The sequence below is a fragment of the Oratosquilla oratoria genome, chromosome 5 (assembly GCF_046742065.1).
Source record: "Oratosquilla oratoria isolate Oo_2021 chromosome 5, ASM4674206v1, whole genome shotgun sequence".
NCBI lineage: Eukaryota > Metazoa > Arthropoda > Malacostraca > Stomatopoda > Squillidae > Oratosquilla > Oratosquilla oratoria.
The window spans coordinates 11,617,704-11,636,379 of record NC_134781.1 but is presented as its reverse complement, the minus strand read 5'-3'; the positions used below and the strand labels follow the sequence as shown (position 1 = coordinate 11,636,379).

The 18,676-nt window shown below is 37.7% G+C and overlaps 1 protein-coding gene across 1 annotated transcript; it reads left to right on the top strand.

The window, feature by feature from the left end:
* Positions 1–15,296: 15,296 nt before the first annotated feature.
* Positions 15,297–17,456, top strand: LOC143025670 (protein O-linked-mannose beta-1,2-N-acetylglucosaminyltransferase 1-like). Its single transcript, XM_076185669.1, has one exon. The coding sequence runs from the start codon at positions 15,297–15,299 to the stop codon at positions 17,454–17,456; it is 2,160 nt and encodes a 719-aa protein (XP_076041784.1).
* The last annotated feature ends 1,220 nt before the right edge of the window (positions 17,457–18,676 follow it).

Genomic DNA, 18,676 nt, shown 5'->3' with positions numbered 1-18,676 from the left:
AATGTGTGGAAGTGTGTCCACTTCCTAATGTAATTCATTCCTAATATGACATAGGAGTACAGTGTTGGTCTACAGTTGATTGTACTCGTATCAAGCAGAAACTGGACACTACGACTAACAACACTGGAAAGAAGGAAAAGGGACGTGAAATGTGTGGAAGTGTGTCCACTTCCTAATGTAATTTATTCCTAATATGACATAGGAGTACAGTGTTGGTCTACAGTTGATTGTACTCGTATCAAGCAGAAACTGAACACTACGACTAACAACACTAGAATGAAGGAAAAGGGACGTGAAATGCATGGGAGTGTGTCCACTTCCTAATGTAATTCATTCCTAATATGACATAGGAATACAGTGTTGGTCTACAGTTGATTATACTCGTATCAAGTAGAAACTGGACACTACGACTAACAACACTAGAATGAAGGAAAAGGGACGTGAAATGTATGGGAGTGTGTCCACTTCCTAATGTAATTTATTCCTAATATGACATAGGAGTACAGTGTTGGTCTACAGTTGATTGTATTCGTATCAAGCAGAAACTGAACACTACGACTAACAACACTGGAAAGAAGGAAAAGGGACGCGAAATGTGTGGGAGTGTGCCCAATTCCTAGTGTAATTTATTCCTAATAAATTGGTTTACAAATTTGATTGTATCATGCAGAGATGCTGGAGACTACGACAAACAACGCCAGAGGAGAGATGAAAAAGAGACGTGAAATGTGTGTCCACGAGTTTGTTAACCTGATTTCGCGTCATTACTCAGTGAATGTCATTCGCCCCAGCTTTCCTTTGTCCCGAGGACGACGTGAATGACTTCAGTTCCAGGTAAGTACTTGAGAGTGTGTTAAGAATACATCTCAATATTTTATATATATTATATACGAGTCATACCGAACTTCTCATGTATGCATAGGTAGGAAATAATTTGACACGTGTATGTCTTAAAAAGTCTACAATTTGACACACACAGTCACACACAGTGGTCAGTCACAGGAAAATATTTTCTGTGCAAAAATGAATTTTATTCTTCAGTGTATTTGCCTCTTTGCATTTAACTACTTTTAGTACACAGGAAAGGAACAACGCTTGTGGAATTCTGCCTCTGCCTCTGCATTTACCTTACTGTAGTATACTCGTACAGGGAAATGGTAAACCATTAAGGGGCCCTATCTTCTATTCTCAAATTTATCGTACCTAGCTTGAAATTCATGTGTGATTCCAATATGTGTTATATCTTTCTATTCTCCAATTATTACCATACATATATTTAGATTCGTGAATGGTTCGAATTTGGGTTGCATAACCTTCTAAGCTATTCCAAAGTATGCATGCACCTGCCTGGGAAATGTATTTCTTTACATCCTTTAGACATTAGAGTGTGTGTGTATTTGTGTGATTGTGTGTGTGTGTGTGTGTGTGTGTGATTCACCATGGTCTTGGATTACGTGTTGGACTCGTGATCGACAGCTATTTCCTTTCCGGAAGAGAGCTCAGAGCTAATATATGACCGATCTATGGGTGATGCTGTGGCCTTATACGCACACACACACCCTACTCCCCGCCCACGAGTTGGAGTAACGACTCGCAGGGCAGCGATACTGAAATTATTTTAGCCCTGGGCGGGATTTGAACCTGGACCGCCGTAGTGGCAGTCGGGAATTCTACCAACTGCGCCATCAAGTCGTGCGTGTGTGTGTGTGAGAGAGAGTATGTGTGTATGTGTGTGTGTGTGTGTGAGTGTATGTGTTTGGGTGTGTGTGTGTGTGTGTGTGTGTGTGTGTGTGTGTGTGTGTGTGTGTGTGTGTGTGTGTGTGTGTGTGTGTGTGTGTGTGTGTGTGTGTGTGTACGATTCACCATGGTCTTGGATCACATGCTGGACTCGTGATCGACAGCTATTTCCCTCCCAGAAGAGAACTCAGAGCTCATTATACGATCGTATGACCGATCTATGCGTAATGCTGTGACATTACACGCACACACACACCCAACTACCCGCCCAAGAGAGTTGGAGTAACGACCCGCAGCGCACCGATACTGAAATTATTTCAGCCTTGGGCGATATTCGATCCCGGACCATAATGTGTGTGTATTTACCTAGTTGTATTTACCTAGTTGTATTTTACGGGAAGGGGAGCTATGCTCGTGGGGTCCCGTCTTCATATCTCATTTTATCTAAACTATTTTTAAATTCATGTATTGTTTTTGCACACACCACTTTCTCATCTAACTTGTTCCAACTGTCTATTGCTCTGTGAGGAAAGCTGTTCTTTTTAAAATCTCTTCTATAGCTGTCTTTTTTTATTTTCTTTCCGTGTCCTCTTGTATTTCTGTCATCCCATTTTTATCAGATTCTCTCTATCAGTAATTTCTATGCCTTTCATGATTCTGTAAATAGCTATCAAATCTCCTCTCTCTCTTCTTTGCTCTAGTGTCTGTAGTTTAAGTTTTTGTAGTCTCTCTTCATATGATAGTTTTGAGAGTGTTGGTGCCAGTTTTGTAATTGCTCTTTGTATTCTTTCAAGTTTTTTTATACATTTTTTTGTACTTGGTGACCATATCGTTGCTGCATATTCCAATCTTGGTCTTATCAGGGTGATTAGGATTTTCCTCACCATTTCTTCATCCAGGTATGTAAATGCCACTTTGATTGTTCTTATTAAATTATAAGTTTCTCCAAAAATCTTATTTATATGTTTCTCAGGTGACATATTATTCATAACAATGACTCCCAGGTCCTTCTCATTTTCTACTTTTTTTATTCCTTCTTCTCCCAAATTATATGATCCTGTTATTCTGTTTTTGCTTTTTCCAAATTCCATTATACTACACTTTTTTGTATTGAACTCCATCTCCCACTTCCTACTCCATTCTTGTACTTTATTTAGATCTCTCTGTAGTGATTCACAATCTTCTTCAGTTTTCACTCTTTTCAGTAATTTTGCATCATCTGCAAAGAAGCTCATATAGCTTTCAATTCCTTCATCCATATCATTAATATATATAGCAAACATTATTGGGGCCAGAACTGTTCCCTGCGGGACACCGCTTATTACTTCATTCCATTTTGAGTGCTGATCTCTTATCACTACTCTCATTTTTCTTTCTTGCAAAAAGTCTTCCATCCAATTTAGCAATTTACCTTGTATTCCTCCTTCATATTCTAATTTCTTAAGCAACTTCTTATGTGGTACTTTGTCAAAAGCTTTTTTTAGGTCTAGAAATGCACAATCAGCCCATCCATCTCTTTCTTGTATTATATCTATTAGCCTTGAATAGAAACATATTAAATTGGTGACGCATGATCGTCCTTGTCTGAATCCAAATTGCCTTGGATTTAGTACGTTGTTTTTTTCCAAGTATTTTACCCATCTACTTTTGATAATTCTTTCACATATTTTTGCTATTGTACTTGTTAGAGAGACTGGTCTATAGTTGGTAGGTTCTTCTTTATTTCCTCCTTTATATATAGGTACTATATTTGCTTTTTTCCAATCTTCTGGAACTTTTCCTTCTTTTAAGGAACTGCTTATTATGCTATGTATTTTGTCTGCCAGTTCATTCCTGCATTCTTTCAGAATCCAGTTTGCTATTTCATCTGGCCCATGCGATTTTCTGACATCAAAATTACCCAAGTGTGTCAATATTTCATTCTTTGTTACTTCTATTTCTTCCATAGGGGGGACTTTTTCCTTCCACTCAATCTCTTCAGGTTGTATATTTTCCCTTGTAAACACTGATTTAAAATGTTTGTTCATAATTTCTGCCATTTCCATTTCCTCAGTGTATTCAACTCCTCCTTGTCTTAATTTCTCTAAGTCTTGTTTGTTTTTCAGTTTATTGTTTACAAATCTGTAGAATAGTTTTGGTTGATCTTTACACTTTTCTATAACATCTTTTTCATATTTTCTTTTTTCCTCTCTGCACTTTTGTACATATTCATTTCTATAACCAGTATATATTTTCCATTTTTCAGGTCTTCTGTCTTTTTTCCATCTGTTCCAGGCTTTGTCTCTTTTGTCCTTTAACTCCCTACAACTTTTGTTGTACCAGCATTTTACATATTCTTTTTCTTGTTTTGTCTTGGGACATACTTTTCCACTCCTTTTTTGTAAATTTTTGTCAAAATATTCCATTTCTCTTCCACTGTTGTTTCTTCTTTGTATATTTCTTCCCAGTTTTCTTGTTGGAAGAATTCTCTTATTTTATCAAAGTTTGTTTTTTCATACATCATTCTTCCTTTTCTATATTGTTCATTTCTTTTCATATATTTTTCTTCATTAAGTTCCAGTTCAATCAATATGTGGTCACTTTTACCTATTGGTGTTTTATATTCAATCTTGTCCACTATTCTAGGTTCAGATGTAATTATTAAGTCTAGCCTCGATGGTTCTTCTTCATTTCTATACCTAGTGTTCTCTTGTATCCATTGTGTCATTGAATGGTCAGTAATCATCTCAAGTAGAGCATTTCCCCATGAGTCATCACCACTCTTTACTGTCATTTCTTCCCAGCAGATTTCTTTGCAATTAAAGTCTCCCATCATAACTATTCTTCCTCCGTCTTCCATTATTTTAGTTAATGCTATCTTTGTGTCCTCTAACATACTTTTATGTTCACTCTCCTCCCATGAGGCTGTTTTCGGAGGCACATAATTGATCACAAATTTTCTGCTCTTCTTATCTCGGTCTTCCACTTCTATCATAATCATCTCTACTGTATTCTTTCCATATATGACACCTTTCACGTTTATATCCTTCTTAGTCAGGAACATAACTCCACCCCCTTGTTTTTTCTCTCTGTTTCTAATCCAATAATTGTATGTATCATGTCCTACACTGTTGGGTGGTAGTGGGCCTTTTAATTTTGTTTCTACAATTCCCATTATGTCCGGTTCTTTTTCTTTCAAATAATCATTCAGTTCATTCAATCCTGTTATCAATCCATCTATATTTGTGTAAGACACTCTTAGTTTTCTGCCACTTCCATTGTATTCTCTGTTTCCCTTATGTTTTTCTTTAGTATGTCGAACTGCTTTATTTTCATGTTCACTACTCTCCAATAGAATCTCTCTTTCTCTGACTCCGTTCTTTCCTCGTTTTTTGCCTTAGCTTCAATTCTTTTCTGCTTTTCTGCCTCTCTTTCCTCCTTATTCATTTCTCTTTTTATCCATGCCTTTTTATATTGATCATTTGTTGCTAGTTTCCCTGTCTTGGATAGAATTTTCTCTGCTGTTGTTTGTGACCTGAATTTAATCTTAATTGGTCTGGTCTTATCTGTACTATATTTTCCGAGTCTGAATTTTTCCTCAATTTCCTTTATAATTTCTGGTTCATCTTCCTGGACTAATTTTAATAAACTGCTTACTCTTTCATTTTCCTCCTTGATTCTTGCAGTTCTATCTGGGTTATGTTTCTCTTCCATTCCTAATATAATTATACATTTCTTTTTGTCAGCTAATTCTCTTACTATATTCTCCTTCTGTCTCATCACTTTAATAACTGAGTCTTCATTATGTTCTTTCAATTGCTGTTTGACTATGTCAGTGAATGAAACCTTATTCCCTTCTTGAGTTATTCTCCAATTTTTAGCTTCTGTAGCTATTTTCTCTCTGTTTTCATTACTATTCTTCTTCAATTTCTCATTCTCCTCCTTTACATTTCCTAACTGTCTTTTTAGGTCCTCTATTTCTTCAGTTAAGTTTCTGTTAGCCTTCTCTAGTTGTTCCAACCTTTCAATTCTTTGGAAAATGGAGTCTACGTTACCTAACTTACGCTCCAAGTCCTCGATCACCTTATCAACTCTCTCCTCTAGTCTTATCAGTCGGGGGGGGGGGGGGGGGTTGTGTCCCCCCCACCCTCTTTAAATCCCTGGAACATATTCTCGTCACTTTCTTCTGTATTGCTCCTCTCTATACTTCTAATCTTTACATTTTTATTAGACATTTGATCCTCGCTAAGTCTTTTGTTTACCTTCCGCTTGTCTGGCTGGGCAAAGTCTACTCCCTCCTCATTTCCTTCCATTTCCCTCAGTAATCCCTCCCCTTTTCCTCTTTCCCTACGTTCCCACTACTCCACGAGCAATTTCCCCCCCACCCTGCAAAAACACTAGGCACTTCTCTTTGCGTTGGGATCCACAGACTTCACTTTTCTTCAGAACGTCTTCTAAGCCGTCCATTCGTTGAAGTGTGTGTGTGTGTGTGTGTGTGTGTGTGTGTGTGTGTGTGTGTGTGTGTGTGTGTGTGTGTGTGTGTGTGTGTGTGTGTGTGTGTGTGTGTGTGTGTGTGTGTGTGTGTGTGTGCGTGTTTGCGCGTGTGTGTGTGTGCGTGCTTGCGTGTGTGTGCGCACACACACGCCCTTGGACCCAATAAATCCTGATGACATGAAGGCAAACACTCGCCAGGATGTAGACCAAGACATTAACGAACCCTTCGCAATTACAAAGGTGATAAATTCACTTCGATGCTTTCATCATTTTCTTATTTATCATCCTTCCCTTCTTATTGAACAATTCTCAATTTTCCTTATCAACTAGACACACACACATACACATACACACGCACACACACACACAACTAGTTAACGGACATTGTGGGTGGAAAGACGGTTAGACAAGATTAAATCGATCGAGGGAGGGGGAGGGAGGGGGAAAGGAGGGGGAGAGATGGGGAAGGAAGGGAATGGGACGGGGATAATGGGCGGAAAAGAGAGGGGGTGGGGGTTGGAACCTCGTTAGTGATAATCGTCGCTTCTATCCTTGGAAAAATATCGTGTCAGAGGTCGAGTCACTGAGTCGGTAAACAAAAGTAGCAGAAAGGAGGAATGGTGGAGGTCAAAAGTGATCATTAACCTCCATTGGGTGGAAGTTATTCCCCAATCACAAAAGAATGATGCTGCGTAGCTGGTCAGTAGCGGTTTTCTTAAGTCCCTAACGTATTGACTGTCATAAGATTTATGCAATGTTCCATGTGGTTTGTAAAACGGAGAGATGGGTGGAGGGGTAGAAAAGAAATATATATATATATATATATATATATATATATATATATATATATATATATATATATATATATATATATATACACACACACACATACACACACACATTCGTCGGATGGACGGCGAAGATTGGAGTTCCGAAGAAAAAGTGAAATTTTGGTGGATCTCAACATCAAGGAAGTACCTTATTGTATTTACAGGGAAGGGGAAAGCTCGTTGTGTAGTGGGAAGGTGAGGAAAAAGGAGAAGGGGAGTGATTACTGAGGGAAATGGAAGGAAAAGAGGAAGGAGAGGACTTGGTCTAGGCAGGCAGACGCCATATAAACAAACGTCAATTTAGTGACGATGAAGGGACTAACAAAAATGTAAAGATTAGAAATATAGATAAGAGCAGCGCAATGGAAGGTGAGGATAATAATTTCCGGGGATTTAATGAGGGGGGGGATACCAACCTCCCCAGATTAGCAAGACTAGAGGAAAAACTTGAACAAATGACCGAACATTGGGAGAGTAGGTTCGGTAAAATGGCAGAGATTGCGCAGAGAGTTGACAAATTGGAAGAATTAGAGAAGGTGAACAAAAACCTAACTAAAGAAATAGAAGAATTAAAAAGACAGTTAAAAGAAGTAAAAGATGAGAATGAGGAATTAAAGAAGAAGAACAAAGAGAATAAAGAGTCCATAGCAAAAGAAGCACAGGGTTGGAAAAAATCCAAGAGAACAGTAAAGTTGCATTTACTGACATAATTAAACAGCAAATGAAAGAACAAACTGAAGACTCAGTTATTAAAGTGATGAGACAGAAGGAGAATATAGCAAAAGACTTAGCAGATAAAAAGAAATGTATGATTATATTAGGAATGGAAGAGAAGCATGATCTTAATAGAACCACAAGAATCAAAGAGGAAAAAGAAAAAGTAAGCAGTTTAATAGAGTTAGTTCAGGAAGATGAACTTGGAATCATAAACAAATTGAAGCGATGTATAGACTCGGAAAATATAGTACAGATAAGACCAGACCAATTAAGATTAAATTCAGGTCACAAACGACAGCAGAGAATATCTTAGCGAAACAGGGAAACTAGCAGCAAGTGAACAATATAAAAAGGTATGGATAAAAAGAGAAATGAATAAAGAGGAAAGAGAGGAGAAAAAATTGAAAATGCAAGAAGCTAAAAAAAAAAAAAAAAAACGAGAACAGAACAGAGAAAAAGAGAAATATTATTGGAGAGTAGTAAATATGAAAGTGAGGAGATGGACCATACCAGAGAAAAACAAAAGGGAAACAGAGAATACAATGGAAGTAGCAGAAAACTAAGAGTGTCTTACACAAATATAGATGGATTAATAACATGATTGAATGAACTGAATGATTATCTGAAGGAAAAAGATCCGGACATAATGGGAATTGTAGAGACAAAATTAAAAGATCCACTACCACCCAACAGTGTAGGACATGATGCATATAATTATTGGATTAGAAACAGAGAGACAAAACAAGAGGGTGGCGTTATGTTCCTGACTAAGAAAGATATAAATGTGAGGAGTGTCACATATGGAAAGAATACAGTAGAGATGATTATGATCGAAGTGGAAGACAGAGATAAGAAGAGCAGAAAGTTTGTGATAAATTATGTGCCTCCAAAAACAGCCTCGTGGGAAGAGAGTGAACATAAAAGTATGTTAGAAGACACAAGGATAACATTAAATAAGATAATGGAAGATGGAGGAAGAATAGTTATGATGGGCGACTTTAATTGCAAAGAAGTCTGCTGGGAAGAGATGACAGTAAAGGGTGGAGATGACTCATGGGGAAATGTTCTACTCGAGATGATTATTGACCATACAATGACACAATGGATACAAGAGAACACTAGGTATAGAAATGAAGAAGAACCATCGAGACTAGACCTAATAATCACATCTGAACCTAAAATAGTGGAAAAGATTGAATATAGACACCAATAAGTAAAAATGACCACATACTGATCGAACTGGAACTAAACGAGGAAAAATACATGAAAAGAAATGAACAATATAGAAAAGGAAGAATGATGTATGAAAAAGCAAATTTTGATAAAATAAGAAAATTCTTTCAAAAAGAAAACTGGGAAAGAATATACAAAGAAGAAACAACAGTGGAAGAGAAATGGAATATTTTGACAAAAATTTATATATAAAAAAAAAAAGGAGTGGAAAAATATGTCCCAAGACAAAAACAAGAAAAAGAATATGTAAAGTATTGGTACAACAAAAGTTGTAGGGAGTTAAAAGACAAAAGAGACAAAGCTTGGACCAAATGGAAGAAAAACAAAATACCTGAAAAATGGAACATATATACTTGTTATAGAAATTAATATGTACAAGCGTGCAGAGAGGAAAAGAGAAAATATGAAAAAGATGTCATAGAAAAATGTAAAGATCAACCAAAACTATTCTACAGATTTGTAAACAACAAACTGAAAAACAAACAAGATTTGGAGAAATTAAGACAAGGAGGAATTGAATACACAGAGGAAATAGAAATGGCGGAAATTATGAACAGGCATTTTAAATCAGTGTTTACAAGGGAGAATATACAAACGGAAGAGATCGAATGGAAGGAGAAAGTCCCCCCTATGAAAGAAATAGAAGTAACAAAGAATGAAATAATGAAACACTTGAGTAATCTTGATGTTAGAAAATCGCATGGACCAGATGAAATAGCAAACTGGATTTTGAAAGAATGCAGAAATGAACTGGCAGACAAAATACATAGTAATAAATAGTTCCTTGAAAGAAGGAAAAGTTCCAGAAGATTGGAAAAAGCAAATATAGTACCTATATATAAAGGGGGAAATAAAGAAGACCCTACCAACTATAGAACAGTCTCTCTAACAAGTACAATAGCAAAAATTTGTGAAAGAATTGTCAAAAGTAGATGGGTAAAGTATTTGAAAAAAAAACGTGCTAAATCCAAGGCAATTTGGATTCAGACAAGGACGATCATGCGTCACTTATTTAATATGTTTCTATTCAAGGCTAATAGATATAACACAAGAAAGAGATGGATGGGCTGATTGTGCATTTCTAGACCTAAAAAAAAGCTTTTGACAAAGTACCACATAAGAAGTTGCTTAAGAAATTAGAAACTGAAGGAGGAATACAGGGCAAACTGCTTAAATGGATGGAAGACTTTTTGCAAGAAAGGAAAATGAGAGTAGTGATAAGAGACAAACACTCAAAATGGGATGACGTAATAAGCGGTGTTCCACAAGGAACAGTTCTGGACCCAATAATGTTTGCTATATATATTAATGATATGGATGAAGAAATTGAAAGTTATATGAGCTTCTTTGCAGATGATGCAAAACTATTAAAAAAAGTGAACACGGAAGAAGATTGAGTCACTACAGAGTGATCTAAATAAAGTATGGGAATGGAGTAGGAAGTGGGAGATCGAGTTCAACACTAAAAAGTGTAGTATAATGGAATTTGGAAAAAGCAAAAACAGAATAACAGGATCATATAAATTGTGAGAAGAAGGAATAAAAAAAGTAGAAAATGAGAAGGACCTGGGAGTCATTGTTATGAATAATATGTCACCTGAGAAACATATAAATAATATTTTTGGAGAAACTTATAATTTAATAAGAACAATCAAAGTTGCATTTACATACCTGGATGAAGAAATGGTGAAGAAAATTCTAATCACTCTGATAAGACCAAGATTGGAATATGCATCAACGATGTGGTCACCAAGTACAAAAAAAAAATGTATAAAAAACTTGAAAGAATACAAAGAGCAATTACAAAATTGACACCAACACTCTCAAAACTATCATATGAAGAGAGACTAACAAAACTTGAACTACAGACACTAGAGCAAAGAAGAGAGAGAGGATATTTGATAGCTATTTACAGAATCATGAAAGGCATAGAAATTATTGATAGAGATAATCTGATAAAATGGGATGACAGAAATACAAGAGGGCACGGAAAGAAAATCAAGAAAGACAGCTATAGAAGAGATCTGAAAAAGAACAGCTTTCCTCAGAGAGTAATAGACAGTTGGAACAAGTTAGATGAGAAAGTGGTGTGTGCAGAAACAATACATGAATCTAAAAATAGTTTAAATAGAATGAGATATGAAGACGGGACTTCACGAGCATAGCTCCCCTTCCCGTAAAATACAACTAGGTAAATACACATACAAACACACCGACACATCCACATGCACACATAAACACACTAGCTTACATGGGTACGCACACACACGCACGCACACATACAGACAATACACATATGCATAAAAAGGATAAAAATAGAAGAAAAGGTAAATATATATATATACATATACATATACATATGAATATATATATATATATATATATATATATATATATATATATATATATAATAAAATTGGAAAACTGAAAACCCTCCGAACAAATAAAAATGAGTTCTAAGTCTTTTTCACGTTGTGATTTCTTTAATATAGCGCTAACTATATCTGTAAGTTGGGTTGTGTAATCCTACGTTTAACACACGGCACTTTGAGATATTGAAGTACATTTGCCATTTCTCCGACCATGCAAAGAATTTATTGAGATCCTGCTGCAGTATCCCAGCATCCCCCATCTTAATGACGTCCTATTTTAGTGTCATACGCAAACTTAATGACATCACTATTAATCGTATTGTGCAAATCATTTATATGCATACCAAGATCTAAGAATATAAGGTCTAACCACTTCCGACCGAATTTCGAGGGAGTTGGCGCAGCGGGCCCGTGAACGTCACCTGGCTGCTCAAAGTGGGGTTAGCGGGTCCTATAGCTGTCAGTTGAAGCTGGTCCGTCGTTCAAAAATGACGTTGCCTTCGCTCGCACTGCTCCACGCAATTAGTTATATTCTGACAAATATTATATAAAATATATATATAAATATATATAAAATATTATAGTTCCTGTCTATATATATGTATATAATATATATGATATATAATATATATATATATATATATAATATATAGAATATTATAGTTCCTATCTTCCTTGGCGTTTCACAGTTTTCTTCAGTGTATCACAAAGAGAAAATGGACTCAGCCAAATGACGTCAGAAGCTGCGCAGAAGAATGTAAACTGTCTGACCTGTATATTTAGACCTTGATGCATACTAAACTATGTGGGACCCGAAACCGAGCCATGGGGAACTCCACTATTTTATTGTCATACGCAAACTTGATGACATCATTATTAATCCCATTGTGCAAATCATTCATATGCATACTAAACTATGTGGAACCCGAAACCGAGCCATGGGGAACTCCACTAGTAACATTATCCCATTTGGACTTTACACTAGTGACCCGCTATTTCATGTCACTAACCCATGCTCTAAAGACTGCTTCATTCTACCATAATGATCATTTTGCGAAAATATTGCCACATAAGCTTTTTCTCGAGATAAGAATATGGAAAACAAAATCGGTAAGTAAATACATAGATAAATAAAAGATGGATGAATATATACATGTATAAACAAATAAGTGAATGAATACGTAAAAATCATAATGGAATAGATGAATAATAAAGAAATAGATCAATAAGCTATGATAAAACGCAGTACACACTGAACGTCGAAGCGAGGAAATCGGCAGAGAATCCCGCCGGTACAAGCGAGATCACTTCGGGGCATCTTTGGGTTCTATTTTCTTTCGGAAGTCACCTTTATCCTCTTCCCTTTTCCTCCTGTCGGTATAGTCGTTCACAGACACTCGGAACAACAATATCCTGCGCTCTCTTTATATACGTATATTTATATATGTATTATGAGAGACAAATCAGGTACAGGGGAACGCACGAACAGTAAAAAAATAAATAAACAAATAAATAAATAACACTGAAGACGGCGAAAAAAAAAAATAACGATGAACCTTGTGTGTATTACTTTATTGGCGAGTCGTTCCGTGCCCTCTGCGTAAAAGCATCCTGTTCCAATAGGAACTAAAGTTTCGAATAACGCCAACGAAGAAGAATGTAAATACAAACAAGGATGCGTTATTTCACGTTGTGTTCCACTGTCGCTCAAGTCCTGGTCTACTTGAGCAATGTCACAGCTATCCCGAGAATCTCCGTCCAGAGCCCACCCCCATTCCCTGTCTTGGGCCCTCCCACCATCTCTACGCCGCACCCGGGGATGCACCAGAAGCCAAGGTAAGCGTGAGGCTTCGAATGAGCCTCAGGGCAAATTCTATAAATAACTGCCAAATAAACCAAAGCGACACGTTGAGACCAATTTACAAGATGTCGGCATGAAACGTTATTGTATATGCACACATACACGACTCGATGGCGCAGTGGTAGAGTTCCCGGCTACCACTACGGCGGTCCGGGTTCGAATCCTGCCCAGGGATGAAATAATTTCAGTAGCGCTGCGATGCGAGTCGTTACTCCAACTCTCGTGGGTGGGGAGTTGGGTGGGTGTGTGCGTGTAAGGTCACAGCATTAGCCAAAGATCGGTCATATTATGAGCTCTGAGCTCTCTTCCGAGATGGAAATAGCTGTCGATCCCGAATCCAACATATGATCCAAGACCATGGTGAATCACACAAATTCACAGCTTCACGGTGCAGTGGTATCGTTCTCGAACGCTAATACAGATCTGAGTTCGAGTCTCACCCAGGACAAAAAAAATCGGCATCACTGCACTGCAAACTGGTACTCCAACTCTAGTGATGAAGGAGTTGTGTGTGTGTATGTGCATGTATACGTGTGTGTATGTATTAACATTGGTCTTTGGATCATGTGCTGGACTCGTGAACGACAGCTACTTCCCTCCCGGAAGAGAGCTCAGAGCTCGTATGACCAATCAATGGGTAATGCTGTGACCTTACACGCACACACACACCCAACTCCCCGCTCACGAGAGTTAGAGTAACGACTCAAAGCATAGCGATACTGAAATGATTTCAGCCCGGACCGCCGTAGTGACAGTCGGGGACTCTACCAACCATGCCACCGAGACGTGTATGTGCGTGTGTGATTCACCATACCATGGATCATGCATTGGACTCATGATTGGCAACTCTTAGCCTCCTGGATGAGAGCTTAGAGCTCATATATTGCCTGATCTCTGGATATGTGTGTGTGGGTGAGTGAGTGTACATGCGTGTATTTACCTATTCTTCACATCCTTAAGACATGCAGTCTTTCTTAATGTGTTCCCATGGCATTTTAAAGCTCTTCCATCCTTAATCAAGAGATGTCTTATGCCAGTGCAATCTATCCCCTTTAATGACCCAAATACTGTAATCATCTCTTTCTTTTCAATTTTTCAAAGTTGGCAGACCCAGGGCTTTTAGTTTTTCCTGATGTGGTTTATCTGCCAGGCTGGGGACCAGTTTGGTTACTGCCCTTTGTCCCTTTGTATTCTCTTGATCTTAATTATATCCTTCACTCTGTGTGGGAACCATACCACTGGAGGAGACAAGGAGGGAGGGTCACCACATAAATTAAATGGTGAGGCCCTGCTGTGGATGTGTTGTGTCTTGCTGCATTGCTTCTGATCCAGGCACTGAGTGGGGGATAGTGATGACCTTTCATCCATATGCTAAGATTAAAGGAAATTAATGGAAGATGGATGGGAGTTGGATGGGTGGGAGTGGGTGCATGCCTTGGTTGGCTACCACTCTTATAATGGAGAAGAAATCATTTGGTATATAGATAGAACAAATTGGTCCCACCTTTCCTTTCCCTTTTAGTTTATGGTACTAGTTATCTCATCAATCATGGTTAGTTTTCATTGTAATGAAAACATGTTGAAAACATATACTGTACAGTATAATGACTTTTATACGAGATACAATACCAATTTACCATGAAAGAAGCAAATAGAAATAGTTCAAAAAGACAAAACTTTTGCACAACATACATGTATTGTGTGCAAATTTCTTAGTTAACTCCCTTATAAGAGGGAACATGCCCTTGGTATATACTGTAGATAGATAGAACACTATATTTATTGTTATTCATTTACAGTGTCTCACTTGTAATATTTCATTTTTATTTTACTTGTAGATATTAATTATTTTCATTTTCCCTTAGGATGATATCTCTGGTTGCTGAATCATCTGACTTGAAAGCTGAGTTGAACATCACACACTTCTCTGACCTTGGCTTTGATGAAAATTCAAAATCTGATCAACTTAAGGGAATCTCAAGGAGAGAGAAACAAAGTGGAGAGAAAGAGAAACAAGAGGTGAGGAAAAATCCAAAAATAATGGAATATAAAGCTGAAAAAGTAATATACGTGATGAAAAGAAACCCAAAAGAAACTAAAAGTGGTGGGACTCCTATCCATATTAAAAAACCTAAGTTAGAAAAACAGAATGATGAGGGACATCATGATAGCAGAAAAGAAAAGATTTTGAAGTCTAAGAGCCACAACACTGTACAGGAAAGGAACTTAATTGGTGATATTCTTGAAATAAAAAGTAGCACGAATGATAAAGGGTACATGAAGAAAACAAACACATGGACAAGAAAAGCTACTGGAGAGGATGCTAAAAGGTTGAGTGAAAATAGTAATACATATGATAGTGGTGATGAAACTCAGGTATCAAAGAACAGTGATATGATTGAAAACAAAACTCAAAGTGCTAGGAGGAACACGCATAGAAATCAAATGATGACAGAGAAGAAGAGCAAACCTCCACAGATTGATAAGGTTGCCCTTGATTTCAGCAAACCATCTGTGCATGATGGAATAGTGCTGTCTGTCATACACGAGGTGAAAGGTCATGTCCTTCTCACACGCACCTTCCCTACATGGAACATGTTTGCATATACTGAAGACCTCATCTGGTGGCTGTCACAACTAAGACCTGGTCGGCTAGTGATAATGAGAATTCAAAAGACAGGAAGTCGAGGCTTACAGAAGGCCTGGCCCATCTTGCGTGCTCTGGGCAGCATAATGGCTCCTTACCTACCACTACAAGGCTTGTGGGTGTGGGTCTTTGTAGTACAAGGCAAGAGTCTGTTGGAAAGCTTCTCTTTCACTAATTATCATGATAGACCTTTGTTTACATTACAAACCCATAACTTCCTCTCCTTAACAGTTCCTAGTAACTTGGCTCCCGATAATCCCATGGAGGCACATCGATGGGCCATATGTAACCGACTTGCAGCTATGGGTTCTTTTTGTGACCCTGATAATCCTATGCCACTCCCTAATATCTCCACAGAGGTACCAAAGCAGGAAACTTTTGTTAGTCCCGATGTCATTCCTGTCGTAGTATTTGCTGGAAGGCGTATACAGTACCTTGTTTACACACTTGAAAAGCTGTTCAAGTCTCGTGGGATAACCTCAAGTCCCATTCTGGTCATTGTTGGGACATCTATGAATACTCATCTTCCTGACCCTGATGTCATTGACCTACTCACTTTACTTTCTATCCCATATAGGGTGGTAAAGCCTCTAACAGGGAATTTCACTTCAGGGATTCATAGTTTTCTGTTCCATTTCTACAGGTCAGCAATAACAGAAGCTGTGAGTTATTTCTCCTGGGCACATCAGATTGCCTTCTTAGATGAAGATGTGGAAGTTTCAGAGGACTGGTTGGAATATATGCATCATACTTTATCCCTTCTTCATAAGGACAAAACTTTATATTGTGTTTGTTCTGTAGGTTCTATGGGAGGCAAAGACCCAAGTGTAATCAGGCGTGGTCGTCTGCAACCTAGTTGGGGTTTCATGGTCACAAAGTCCTTTCTGGAGGAGGCATTGTCATTATGGGATATTAATGCTACTCTTTTACTGTATGACAGTTTCCTGTATGAGAAAGTTTCACGTGGACGCGAGTGTGTATATCCGGAGGTAAGTAGGGCAAGACATTATGGGATAGGCACCAATTTTGAACCATTCATTCACCAGAAGCACTTCTTGGACAGAAAAATCTATACAGGACAGCCAACACAAATGACACCTTTACAACACCTCATTCTTGAAAAATATGATAAAGAATTAAGATTTCATTTGCAATCTGCCACTCCAATTAGCAGAGAACCCTGTGCACCTGGATTTTTTCCAAATGCTTCTGCTGAAGATTTTGTTTTCTACTTCCATTTGGGGAACCTTAATGACTCTTATAGCTTTGAATGGACCATTTTGACTGAGTGTGTAGGATTATGGGCATATAACACACTTGGGATGCACCAAGGTGTAACAGAGCTCCTTAGTGATAAAGGTTACTCAATATATTTTGTTGGAGTCCCAGCATCTCCTTTTTCAGACCTCTGTCCCAGAAACTACACTATATGGACCCTGAAAGATCGAGATGAAGACTTTATAGATCAACAATGGAGCTTTGTGACTTCATCAAATTCTCCCCCAAATCATAATGTCTTCACCTTCAAAAATGCATACAGTCACATATTTGACATGGATGCCTTTACTACAGAAGATTTGACTTAATAGAAATATGTAATATCATGACAAAAAAAATTCCTTCCTCAGCAGCATATACGTGCAGCACAACCATCTCCATATCATGCTGATAACAAACAGCCCTGTGTGGAGAATATCATAACTTCCGACAGATTTCCCATCCCTTTTAATACAAAATGCTGACAGTGTAAGTTAATCTAGGTGACTGTCCCACTGAGTTAATTCTGGGGTACTCTCTGTGAACTTATATACAACTTTCAGCAACAAAAAACTACATACCTGTGATCAGCAGGGACTCGTCAAACCCTGAAAAGTACAATGGCATCGCAAAACATCTTGTATCTTTATGAATGTGTAATCATTTCAATCATTCAGGTTTGTTTGGATATTTCAGGTAAATGTCAAGTTGTAACTTACTGTGGCCTTGAGGCCACTTGGTGATTTTCTTTGCCTTTGTTCTGGTTAATGACGGTGATGTGTGCAATGACTTCGGGCGTGGCATGGGAGATAAGTATAGGAATGGGGAGAAAGATAAAGGTATGTGTTGAGGAGAGTGGTTCTCTCATAAAATCCCCTCACTGGTTTAACACACGCTTCATTGTATAAGCACTACAATGGTATATATATGATCTGTGGTTGGGGTAAATTTATATTACTCCCCAGTCACGAATCATTAACACTTCTGGTCAGTTACATCTCTTGTCTTGGACTTGGCCTGCCTTATAGGGGCCCCTCTTGGTGTCGAACGTCTAGTGACCTTTGACCTTTCATTGCCAAAGGTCTATAGGAATTACAACTTCACCTTAACTGAAGTGAAAATGTTGCATGATATATATATTATACAATCCCAATACATGGGAACTAGAGATGGGTAATGCACCAGAACAAATACTCAAGAAAGAGAAGTCACCAAGTGGTAAATCAAAGGATTAATAATGAAAATGAAATATCAGTAACTCGACATTCCTGAGAGTTGGAGTAGTCAACCAGCTTGGTGTAACTACGGTGTCGAGTCCTTTACATAATGCTTTATATCATGTTTTCATATATATAGATAAATATGATAGGCCACTCTATCTAAATGGAAAAAGTAGGACTGTATAATTTGTTATGCATGCTTTCATATACTAAGCTTCTAGAATACAAATTTCATACAGCTTGATATGCTTAATTGCTGTATTTCAATCTTAATCCTAATTCTATAGCTATCAATTTACTAAATTAACTAAGGCCATAGTCACAGATAC